Source organism: Geotrypetes seraphini, chromosome 2 (genome assembly GCF_902459505.1).
Source record: "Geotrypetes seraphini chromosome 2, aGeoSer1.1, whole genome shotgun sequence".
NCBI lineage: Eukaryota > Metazoa > Chordata > Amphibia > Gymnophiona > Dermophiidae > Geotrypetes > Geotrypetes seraphini.
Window position 1 is genome coordinate 209690564 of NC_047085.1, and position 12679 is coordinate 209703242.

The 12679-nt window shown below is 43.2% G+C and overlaps 1 protein-coding gene across 1 annotated transcript in view; it reads right to left on the reverse strand.

Annotated features, from left to right (window-relative positions):
- Positions 1-3032: 3032 nt before the first annotated feature.
- WRNIP1 (WRN helicase interacting protein 1) overlaps positions 3033-12679 on the reverse strand; it is a 98082-nt gene continuing 88435 nt past the window's right edge. Inside the window, exons 6-7 of the mRNA XM_033934854.1 lie at positions 6284-6363; positions 3033-4902 (exon numbers count right to left, since the gene is read on the reverse strand). Coding sequence (XP_033790745.1) covers positions 4642-4902; positions 6284-6363 — 341 coding nt within the window. The 3' untranslated portion in view covers positions 3033-4641. The remainder of the gene's footprint in view (positions 4903-6283; positions 6364-12679) is intronic.

Genomic DNA, 12679 nt, shown 5'->3' on the forward strand with positions numbered 1-12679 from the left:
ACAGACCTGTCGGTAATACAGTTACCGATAGGTCTGCAGCAGTCAGGATCGATAATAGTAAAAACCAATGCAAAATAGCCAAGCAATTGCTAGTGAATAAATCGCTTGGCTATTTTGCACATTTGTATGGGAGGATCATGTCAGATGGGAGATTGATAGTATAGCAGTTTAGTGAATTGGGTCAGGGAACGATCGCAAAACCAGTAAACTGGGTTTGCGATAATAATAATAATTTTATTCTTATCTACCGCCATACCGAAAAAGTTCTAGGCGATCGGAAGGTTTAGTGAATCTAGGCCCAAGTCTTTGCTAACCTGCCTTCTTCATGTTCATTTGGTGCTATACATTCTAACTCTGAAATCTTATTTTTTAGACTTTTTTCATTTGCATATAAACAATTCAGAGTATATGTTTTCAAATTTATATTCACAACTTGTTTAAGATGTGTTAGGGTTAAATCTTTATAAAAATGCACCTCAGCTATTTCAGCTTCTACCACATCTCTTGTGGGATATGCTAATGCCTTCCACTCTGCCAGTATCCTTTGAATGTACCTTAGTTTGAATCCAGAGCAAGTCTGATTTTCTCCATGAACCAGTTAAAAGCTATTCTATTTCCTATATGTTAGCACTTGCAGCCTGATTCCACTCCATTTACCAACAGATCTAAAGCTCTTCTCCATGTACCACAAAGCTGAACCTTCCTCCTGTTCCATCTGCAGGACTAGAGATGGCACTCAGGATACCTGGAATGCTCTGTGGTCACATGGAACAGGAACCATGTCTGAGGCTACTACCTTGGTGAGGCGTGTATATTTAAATTCTTACCTAAACTGCTGGAATTTGGCTGTGCATCTTCTTTTTTCAGTAGTACCTATCTGTATGATAACTGGCTCCTTCCTGGTATATTCTAAAATCATAGCTAGGTGACATACAGTCTATAACCTTCATCTCACACAAACAAGTTACCAAGTGATCCTAATATTGGCATTGTTAACAGGAGTTAGTCCTATCGCTTTTGGAGCCACATGTTTGGTGCAAAAGGGTGCTGCATCATCTGGAGAGCAGGTAGATCACTGCCTGCTGCACTAGAGTGATGTTTTCCATTTCTGTGCCCTTATTGCTCCAAGACAGGATGGCGGTGGAACTGCTTTATTATGCCCCCTTAAGGTCCTTCTCTTTATACCCAACAGGAGGAGTGTGTGGTGCAGTGGTTGGATCTACAGCCTCAGCACCCTGAGGTTGTGGGTTCAAACCCCGTGCTGCTCCTTGTGACCCAGGAAAGTCACTTAATCCTCCATAGCCCCAGGTACGTTAGATAGATTGTAAGCCCACCGGGACAGAGAGGGAAAAATGCTTGAGTATCTGATTGTAAAAACCGCTTAGATAACCTTGATAGGCGGTATATAAAATCCTAATAAACCTGAAACTTGAAACAACCTCACCTGCTCCAAGTCTGCAACTCTAGCCTCTCTACAAACCTGATTTGTTCTCTGTCATTAGATATGTGGTCCTATTTTCCTTAGGGAAATCTAAACTACCATTCAGCATCATCAGTTTCTCTGTTTATCATGACTGACAGGAGCAGCTCAAGCCAATCTGCCACCTGACGCGAGGGGATAAGCTGTCGTGCACCCCCCCAAAAAAGGGGGGGGGCTGCCGCTTCTTCATTTAATCCTTTCACCATCCTCCCCCTTGCATATCTATCATCAATTTGTTCTAAAAGTATCAAGTCACATAGCTACATTGCGCCGGTCTCAGCAGAAACAGGACATTGTCAGAGAGATCAGGCTGCAATAGAGAGAAGGCTCAATGACCACCTCAACTCCCTGGTAAAAAAATGTTATTTCAGCCTTCACATGCTGAGGAAAGTAAGATCTTGTTTCCACCAAAATCATTTTGCCGTTCTTGTCCAATCCATCATCCTCTCCAAACTGGACTATTGCAATTCTATCTTCATAAGCCTAACAAAGAAAAACCTTCACAGACTCCAACGGATTCAAAATGCCGCGGCCAAGCTTATCTTTGCAAAAAGTAAATTCGATCATGTCTCACCGCTCCTTCTCAAGCTTCACTGGCTTCCAATAATTCCCAGAGTCCATTTCAAATGCATCTGCCTAACTTTCAAGATCGTCCACGGCATCCTTCTTCCATTAATTCCGCTTTCTTGGAACTCCTCAAATCCTAATACCACCAGACCCACCCAAAAATTGAAGCTATCCTTCCCCTCACTAAAAGGCATTTCCCTCCCAGGAATACTGGGAACTTTCCTCCACTTCAGACTCACCGAGTTCTGGAACAACCTTACCTCCCCCCTTCGGAACCCGAGTGCTCTCCAACCCTTCCGTAAACATCTGAAAACCTGGTTATTCTCAAAAATCTAACTCTTCCCTCCTCATTTGACATCCTAGCCCTCTAACTTCCTTCTTCCCTCTGATCCTCATCTAGCCCTTACCTTGTAGTTCCTTTTCTCATTACAACTCCTGTAAACCGTGCCGAGCTCCACAACCATGGAGATGATGCGGTATATAAACCTAAGGTTTAGTTTAGTTTAGGGTAGCTATGTGTCTCACTACCACTGCCTGGCAACAACTTTTAGTACAAATTGAAGATGTATGTTGGGGGGGGGGGAGGGGGGAGGATAGGAAAAATGCCAATTGGGAGAATGGTGAAAGGGTTAGATGCCAGGAAGGGGAACAGCAGCGTGCCAACCAGCAAGGTAGGCTGGCTGGCAGCAAGATGCCACCTGAGGCTTCTGCCTCAGTTGGCTTCATTATAGGGCTGCCTCTGCCAACTGTGGTGGCAAACTTAATTTTATCCTAACAGAATGATCCTCTCTTGGTCTTTCCATATATGAAAATGTAACTTCATCTTTCTTAGGGAAATTGGAACTGCTTGTACATACCCACCCATAGATGGAATGAGGCAAAACAAGGACAGTTGAGAAAAAGTATACCCACTTACATCCCTACAAGCTTTGCACTTCTCCTTTTCCTGCAGATCCTAGGATACTAGAGAACATGACTTTCAAAATTTAGAAACAAAACCCAGCTTTAATTGTTTTGTGACTGAACAATTAAATAGCAAAAGAATACATTCCCCCATTCCTTGAAACCAGTATGGATGTGAAATTACATTGCATATGTATTTAGTGCTTTATATTCTGTTTACTGTCCCATTTATAAGGAAGCCTCCTTCATTTATACATTTGAAAGGATGTAAAACAAACATACACACAATGGACTGGGAGACTGCAGCAGTTTGATAGAATGAGCTTTTTCGCTCCTGTCCTCTTTCCAATCTCTCTGTTCCCTACCAGCAGCGGAAAAGTGCTTTTTGCTTCCTTTTAATGTGGCACTTCAGCATCGCTCAGAAACATTTTTGGCAGTACCTGTATGTCATTTCATTTTACATCAAAACTAATTTTTTTTTTTTAGCAAGATGACCTGTCAAATATGAAGACAGATACAGGTTTACAGGTATAGGGACATAAGGAATACTCAAGTAAATCAGATTTTTTTTAATAACATCTCAAAGCAATTTATGCATTACAAGCTTGGCTACTGTAATCCAAGCAAGATGTACATTAATGCCCGCTTATGTGATCTGACATCACCTGGTAAGAGGGGATTCCAGTTTGTGCAACACAACATTAAGGGACAGAATTTTTGGATTATAATCCATTAGTGCTATAAAACTGAATAACCCATACCTACAGAACATACTTTTAAAGGATAAAATACATTTTCTACTGCAGTTCTTAATAATATCTTACAGTCTATGGGCATTGCCCCAGTGCTTGAAGGGATTTATAGTAATGTTCAAGAATGACACCGGACACGTTTTTCCCTGTCCCCACAGGAATTCATTTTCCTGTCCTTGCCCCATTCCTGCAAGCTCTGTCCTCATCTGCAGAAGCCTCAAACACTTTAAAATCATAAGTGTTCGAGGCTTGTGTGGTTAAGGTAGAACTTACAGGAATGAGCAAGGACAGCGACAAAACTCATGGGGATGGGATAGGGACAAATTTGTCCCTCGTGTCATTCTCTCTAGGTTATGTTGCTACTGATTGCTCCAAGAAAAATCAGAACTACAAATCCCTGTAAGCAATGGGGCAAAACCATGACCTGGTGAGGTGACAACCCTAGGAGGCCTTACCCCTCCCAAATGATAGTGCAAAGTTGTCCAACTGCATTCAGTTTCAAGTGAGCAGAATTAGGGAACAGTATGCTGCTAAGCTTTTTGATCCATTCTCATTTATTTAGATAGCTAGCATTTTTAGTGTTGGTTGTGTGTATCCTCTTAATTACCCTGCTATAGCTAAGGGTGCAATTTTCAAGCACCTGGAAACAGATCAGACTATTTTACTTTCCAAAGTTCTTGAAGAGCAGAGGCCAATAAATCTATGTATAATCCATTAGCCACAAGAACAACCATGTCATCCAAAAGGAAGAGAAAAGCAAGACAATTCAGACATGGGGCTTTGTTCTTTTCCTTACACTCAGTGTTTCAATCCATCAGAAAGCCCCAGTACAGATTGCTTACAACAGTGCAGTTGTTGCCTGGAGAAATAAAACCAGTTCGTTTTCTTTGGATACTGGCACAAACAAGATCTGTTATGCTTAAAAAAAAGAACTTTGACTCAAAAAAACTTGATTCCTTTCAGCTCATTGGGCAGATAGTCCTGCTGCACAGGCTCCTGGTACATGGGATTGTACTTGTAGCCCTTCCCATATCCTAGGCCCTTCATGAGCTTGGTGGGTGCATTCCGTAGGTGCAGTGGTACTGGTGGAAGAGGCCCTTTATGATTCTTTAAGCACTCCTTCACTTTGCTGTATGCCTGGTACACTTCTATGGACTTGGGTGCTCTGGCCATGTAAGTAACACACTGGGCAAGAAGAACCTGCAGAACACAGAGAGGGAAAGCGGTGACAGCTGGCACAATAGCACAAAGCCACATTTCACCTAGAAGATTGAATGCTAATATATGACCTTTTTCCTATTGGCCTCCCACTTTAATCTAAAATATTATTGATATTTTGTACTGTCAAATTCTTCCTAAAAGTAATTTCTATAATAGGCCCTGTGCCTTCAGTGTGCTCGGACAGAATCACCTTTTTAAATTGAATATGATGGTAAACAAATTTGTTAAATTTAATACATTGTTTTAAAATATGTCAATAATACAAAAGGGTGCTGTAAAGTTCTCAGCCTAACCAACCAACTTCCTAAATTCTGAGCGTTATTTTGCCACTGTCACTGAAAAAAGTGTTTTTTAAAAAAATTTCATTAAGTGCCAATTTGCAGAAATGAAATTCTCTGTTTTGACATTGTTTCAGATCATTGATTGAACCATATCCACGTCATTCTCTTCTTAGTTAAGCTGAGAACTTTTCAGCACTCCCTTGTACATACTAGTAAAGTATGGCCCACCAAGTGCAACTATTTCAGTCAGATGGCCTTTTGTAGCCAGAGAGCTGACAGCCCTGTCCTAGGCAGAAGATTCTTACATCCCTGGACTCTCTTTACTTATCTTTCCACTTTAGTGTCTACTCCAGGAGTTGGCAACCAGTGGCTCGTCTGCGTTGTGGCTCTCCAGGCCCCGACCCTTTAATTTTTCTCCCAACCCCACGATATGCTCCCCCTCAGGCCTACCGAGATACCTTGTAGTCCAGCAGAGGTCTTCATGGCAGGAGTATGGCTCTCGCTCCTGCCTCCTCACAGCTGCCTTCTAAAATGGCTGCTGCTATTCTTGCGGTAGCTCACAGTATTACAGAAAATGTGAAATGTCACAGCAGCCATTTTAGGAGGCAGGAGTGAGAGGGCTGCGCTCCTGTCATGAAGACCTAGCTGGACCACCAGGTATCTTGGTAGGCCCAGGGAGCGAATCGTGGGGTAGTGAGGGACATTAAAAAGTTGGGGCCTGGAGAGGGTAGAGAACCTTGGCTCTGGGTTGTGAGGAGAGGGAGGGGCAGGGGAGTGCAGAGACCTGCAAGGGGTCAGAGGGAAGAAAGACAGGAGGGAAGAGAGAGTGAGAGACCTGGAATATCTCAAACTCCCTTCTCTATCCATTGCGGCTCTTTGTAAATCTTGGGTCAAGTTTATAAGATAAATTGGCTCTTTGCTTTAAAAAGGTTGCTGACCCCTGGTCTAGTCTGTTGCCACTATACTTCTTGGGACAGTAGTAGATTCCCAAATGTCAAGTAAACTTTCCAACAGTGAATATACTTGGGGTATACTTAAACTAAACAAAACACAATCCAAACCACCCAAGAAAGCCTCACCTCACATTCTGGCATTCCAATAAAATGACAGCCTTGGTAAGCAGCTACAGCTTGATTTAATGCCAAAGGATCTGCTAGTCCTATAATATCACAGAAGCAATGAGTTAGTTGTTTACAGGTAAGAACCTCCCATTCTTATTGATATCAAATTCCCCCACCACAGCCTTGCATAGTAAGCCCTGGATGCATTGTCTATTGTATTTTGCTTATATGTTACAGATGCAGACTGTTTTAATTGTTGTACTGTTTTTGTTTTATTATATATGTTTTAATTTTATAATCCACCTAGAAGTTTAAGATCGAGCATGCTATAAAAAAAAAAAAGAAAAATCAATCTATCCTTGGCCTGTTATTCCTAGTTGCCTGAGCTCTGGTGACAGACATGAAATGTAGCTAGTTTCTGAAAAGTAATGTATTTCCTCATATATAGGCTATGGCCTATGTATATGTGTTTTGCAAGCCGGCATAGTGGGTGCGGCTATACAATTTTTAAAAGTCAACCCCCTTCCCCTTACCTCCCTCTCTGGACGAACTGGAATCGCTGCTCCTCCAATTGCAGCCAGCGGTGCAAGGCAGGAAAAATCTTTTTGATCTCCAGCCCGGCCCCGAGCTGCTTCCTGCATGCCTTTGCCGTCAGATCTCACGAGACCTGACGGCAAAGGCATGCAGGAAGCAGCGCGGGGCTGAGCTGGAGATCTAAATGATCTTTCCTGCTCTGCGCTGCTGGCCACAATTGGAGGAGCAGTGATTCCAGTTCGTCCAGCGAGGGAGGGAAGGGGGATGATTTTTTAAAAACTGTATAGGCCACCCCAGTTACTGGTAGATAAGCCACGGTTAATACAATGGGGCAGCTTATCTACCAGTTTTAAAACTTGTATAGGCATTTTTTTTGCGGCCTATACACAGGGAAATACGGTAATAATGAATTCCTAAGGAAGATAAATGAATGCCAATAACAAGGGAGGCTGTTGCTCACACATTTCAAGTTTGTGCTAATTCTCCCTTTTTCAGTGCAGACAGAATGTTAAAAATCACACATTCTGAGACACAGGAGTGCTGCATTGCGTGGAACCACATCCACGATCTAATCCTGGCTTATGCAAAGCAAGCATTTCACTTTCTGTTAGGTAGTTCCCAACAACTGGATAATACCTAACCAGTTAAAGATGGCATATCTGTGCTTTTGCATATTCTTATATTACCTGTAAACGAGCACTCTCCCTTTTATCCTAACCACATGTTTATGAAGATTGGTTTAGTACTGATTACTGTTGCAACTGGCTAATCACTTTCCCTTCAACTAGAGTACACTAAATACCACTCCAAGCTCCAATACCTTATTTATAATTTTAATTTCAGCTTCCAACATGGTTGGCTTCCTCACTGGTCTGTGTAGACAGTATGAAAGTCTTTACTAGAAATCCACATCTACAATCTCTCTCCTCAGATTTACTAATCTGGTCACTGTCTGGAAAAAGTAAACTTGACTTTCACTTTAACTTCAGAGGCTCTCTGGTTTGGTTCCAAATAGTCCAGGACTCCTAAGCAAGAGAAACTTGAGTAATGAATACACAAGATATATGTGCATATAATGGAAGCAGGGTGTGCAAATATATCTCATGTGTATTCAGCATTAATATTCTGAAAACCAGACTGAACATAAGAATAGCCTTCAAGCCAGTGGCCAATCCAGGTCACTAGTACCTGGCCAAAGTCCAAGGTGTAGCAATATTCCATGCTACCAATATAGGGCAAGCAGTGGCTTTCCCTATGTCTTTCTCAATAACAGACTATAGCCTTTTCGTCCAGGAACTTATCCAAACCTTTCTTAAAACCAGCTACGCTATCCGCTCTTACCACATCCTTAAGCAATTTTTTGCAGAACTTAACTAATCTCTGAGTGAAAAAAAATTTCCTCCTATAGGTTTTAAAAGTATGAGGGTGTGATAGGAAAGAGTACGGTATTGGGGTTCAAGAAGGGATTGGATAATTTCCTAAAGGAAAAGGGGATAGAAGGGTATAGATAGAGGATTAATATACAGGTCCTGGACCTGATGGGCCGCCGTGTGAGCGGACTGCTGGGCATGATGGACCTATGGTCTGACCCAGCAGAGGCACTGCTTAAGTTCTTATGTTCTTATTATTTCCTTATAACTTCATTGAGGGTCCCCTTAAGTTCTTATGATTTCCCTATAACTTCATTGAGGGTCCCCTAGTCTACTCCACTCAGGATTTTGTAGACTTCAATCATATCGCCCCTTAGCTGTCTCTTTTCCAAGCTGAAGAGCCTTAACCATTTTAGTCTTTCCTCATACAAGAGGAGTTCCATCCCCTTTATCATCTTGGTTGCTCTTCTTTGAACCTTTTCTAGCGCCACTATATTTTTCTTCAGATAAGGAGACCAGAATTGAACACAATACTTCAAATGAGATCGCACGATGGAGCGATACAGGGGCATTATGACATTCTTAGTTTTGTTAACCTTCTCTTTTAATAATTTCTAGCATCCTGTTTGCTTTTTTGGCCGCCGCCACACTTTGGGCGGAGGTTTCATCGTATTATCTACAATGACATCTAGATCCTTTTCTTGGGCGCTAACCTCCAAGGGGGGTCCTAGCATCCGGTAACTGTGATTCAGGTTATTCTTCCCAATGTGCATCACTTTGCATTTGTCCACATTAAATTTCATCTGCCATTTGGACGCCCAGTCTTCCAATGTCCTAAGGTCTGCCTGCAATTTTTCACAATCCGCATGCGTTTTAACACTTTTGAACAGTTTAGTGTCATCTGCAAATTTAATCACCTCACTCGTCGTTCCAATTTCCAGATTGCAGTCAAGGACTAGGTTATGAATCATTAATCTAGTCTGTCTTAATCACTTAAGTCATTTAGCAGCTGAATATAGACAAATATAGTTTCCACATGACAGCACATATTGTGGTTCCAATCATTAGTTTTCATATGGCCAACTTACAAGATGGTAAAGTTTAATAGTTTTATTGCAAGTGATAAGAAGCCAATAGTCCATGGGCAAGACTAGAGATATACTATCAGATGTATATAAAAAGACGCTCATAATTTCTCCCATAAAGAAATATCAAAACACATCCATCATTTTTCTAAACTAAACTAAACTAAACCTTAGGTTTGTATACCGCACCATCTCCATGGTCGTGGAGCTTGGCACGGTTTACAGGAATTGTAATGAGAAAGGAACTACAAGGAAAGGGCTAGATGAAGATCAGAGGGAAGATGAATGTTAGAGGGCTAGGATGTCAGATGGGTAGGGGGTGTTAGATTCCTGAGAAAAGCCAGGTTTTCAGATGTTTACGGAAGGGTTGGAGAGCACTCAGGTTCCAAAGAGGGGAGGTAAGGTTGCTCCAGAGCTCGGTGAATCTGAAGGGGAGGGAAGTCCCCAGTTTTCCTGGGTGGGAGATGCCTTTTAATGAGGGGAAGGATAGTTTCGATTTTTGGGTGGGTCTGGTGGTATTAGGATTTGAGGAGTTCCAAACAAGTGGAATTAATGGAGGAAGGATGCTGTGGAGGATCTTGAAAGTTAGGCAGATGCATTTGAAGTGGACTCTGGAAATTATCGGAAGCCAGTGGAGCTTGGAAAGGAGCGGTGAGACGTGATCGAATTTACTTTTTGCAAAGATGAGCTTGGCCGCGGCATTTTGAACCCGTTGGAGTCTGTGAAGGTTTTTCTTCGTTAGGCTTATGAAGATAGAATTGCAATAGTCCAGTCTGGAGAGGATGATGGATTGGATAAGAACAGCGAAATGTTTTTGATGGAAACAGGATCTTACTTTCCTCAGCATGTGTAGGCTGAAATAGCATTTTTTTACCAGGGAGTTGAGGTGGTCATTGAAGGACAATGTAGAATCAATGATGATGCCCAGGACCTTGCTGGAGAATTTGAGCTGCAGAGTGGAGCCAGAGGACAGTGGGATTGAGGTGGGTAGCTGAGCTAATTTTGGGCCAAGCCAAAGTAGTTTTGTCTTGGATTCATTCAATTTCATTTGGACGGTGTGGGCCCAGGATTGGAGGTTCGAGATACAAGAGGATATGTTCTCTGAGAGATTAGTGAGGTTTGGGTCGGTCTCGAGAAGGACAAGGATGTCATCAGCATAGGTGTAAATTGTTTCAAGGGGGGATAGATGGAGGAGTTTTAGAGAGGTCATATAAATGTTGAAAAGGATAGGAGATAGAGGTGAACCTTGCGGGACTCCACAGATTGGTATCCAGGGGGAGGATGAGGTGCCATTCATGTTGACAGTGTAGGATCAGGAACGAAGGAATTTTGAGAACCATTCAAGGACTGTAGAGGTGATGCCAATCTCGGAGAGTTGGTAAATTAGAATATCATGGTGAACGTCGAAAGCGGCAGAAAGATCGAATTGCAGGAGGATGGCGAACTTGTTGCGGGAGTGAAGTTGTTGAACCTTGGAGATTAGGGAGGTCAATAGGGATTCGGTGCTGAAATTGGGGCGAAAGCCATATTGGTAGGGTAGGAGAATGGAGAATTTCTCTAGGTAGGATGAGAGTTGGGTCGATATGATGGACTCGAGCATCTTGGTTAGGAGGGGGATATTTGCTATTGGGCGATAGCTGGAAGGTGTGGAAGGGTCGAGGTCGGATTTTTTCAATAGAGGGGTTAAGACGATATGGCCCATTTCTAGGGAGAAAAGGCCCGAATGTAGGGCGGAGTTTAGGAGTTTGGTAATGGAAGAGATGGCCTGAGTGGGTATTTCCTCATAGAGGTAGGAGGGGAAAGAGTCTAAAGAATAGTTGCAAGATTTCATTTTGAGACAGAGTTTGAGGATGAGGGATTCGGGTACGTGCTCAAAGGCAGCCCAGAGTCTGTCGGCTGGAATAGTGCTAGAGGCCAATAGAGTAGGGTTGGAGTCAGTGGGCACCAGGGAGTTGTAGGAGACTGCAGGTGGGAAGGAGCATCGTAGGGTAGTGACCTTTTCATTAAAGAATTTTGCTAGAACTTCAGCTGAGGGAGAGGAGGGGAGAGAGGTGGAGTCTTTTATGGAGGTTAGAGAGCGCCAGATTTTGAAAAGTGTACTACTCTGGTTCTTGGATCTGGAGATTTTCTCGCCGTAGAAGTTCTTCCTTGCTTTTTTTAGTGCTGAATTGTAGAACTTAATGTTGGCTCTCCAGGACTGTTTATCTATAGGGGAGTTAGATTTTTTCCATTTGCATTCCAGAGCTCGACATTTCTGCTTTAGTTCTCTGTGATAAGGGAGGTACCAGGGGGCTTTGCGAGGGTAGGAGATGGATTTGGTGGAAAGGGGGCGAGGGAGTGGTAGGTAGACTCGGAGAGGGCGGTCCAGATATGCCAGTTGGATTCAAGGTCTGCAGGCTTAGGAGCAGAGGAGAATTGTTTGAGGAATTTTGTCCAGAACAAGCGCTTGAAATTTTTTTGCGAAAGGTGATGGAATTAGAGGAGGGGGAGGGGCCCCAAGATGCGACATGAAGATGGGTAGGCAGAAGGTCCCAAGGAAGTGGTCAGATCAGGGGACCTGTTCCCAGCGGGTGTCGTTGGCTGCGGTTTTGTAGGCGGTAAGGTCCAGGAAACTAATGAGGCCTAGAGTGTGTCCCTTTTCATGGGTTGGGGAAGGTAAAGGGGGGGGGAAAACCAAGAGAGGTGAGGAAGCTCTTCAGTTCGATCGTATCCTTGTTGGAGTTGTCGTCAAGGTGGAGATTGATGGCCCCAATGATCAAGAGTCTTTGAAATTTGAGGAAGGCGTTTGATATAGTTTCGAGAACGAGATCAGAGGATTTGTTCCAAGGGGTAGATGGGCGGTAAAGAAGTAGGATACCCAGTGGGTGAGGTTGGAGTTCGTCATTGACCGAGGCCAGTATGTATTCTAGAGAGGTGTGGCTGCTCTTTTCGATGAGCTGGACATCGAAGAATGATTTATAGATTAGGGCCAGACCGCCTCCTGTTCGGTTAGTTTTGGGAGAGAAGAGGCCTTGGTAGCCGTGGGAGCAGAGTTCATTTTGTGTAAATATGTCATCTTTCGTGATCCAGGATTCCGTGATGCATAGGAATCCTGGGTCGGAGTCCTCGAGTAGGTCTTTCAGGATTTGAATCTTATTGCAAGTGGATCTGGCGTTGCAATAGAGTGTTGGGACTGGGGTGAGCGAGGTATACCACGTATCCCTCCCTTCGTATAATGCCAGTTGATCTTATATCCTGATATAGGAACATCAGACCTACAGTGCTGCAAACAAGTTGTTTTTTTGGGATCTCTCTAATGAATATTATGGCACCTTTGGTGACATCGGTGCTACAAAGTGGGGGAGGGCTCAACTCATGGCTACAATTTGGGATGTGCCAATCTAGCTGAGAGCCACATGGGAATGGTGAACCTAGATACTGCTAGG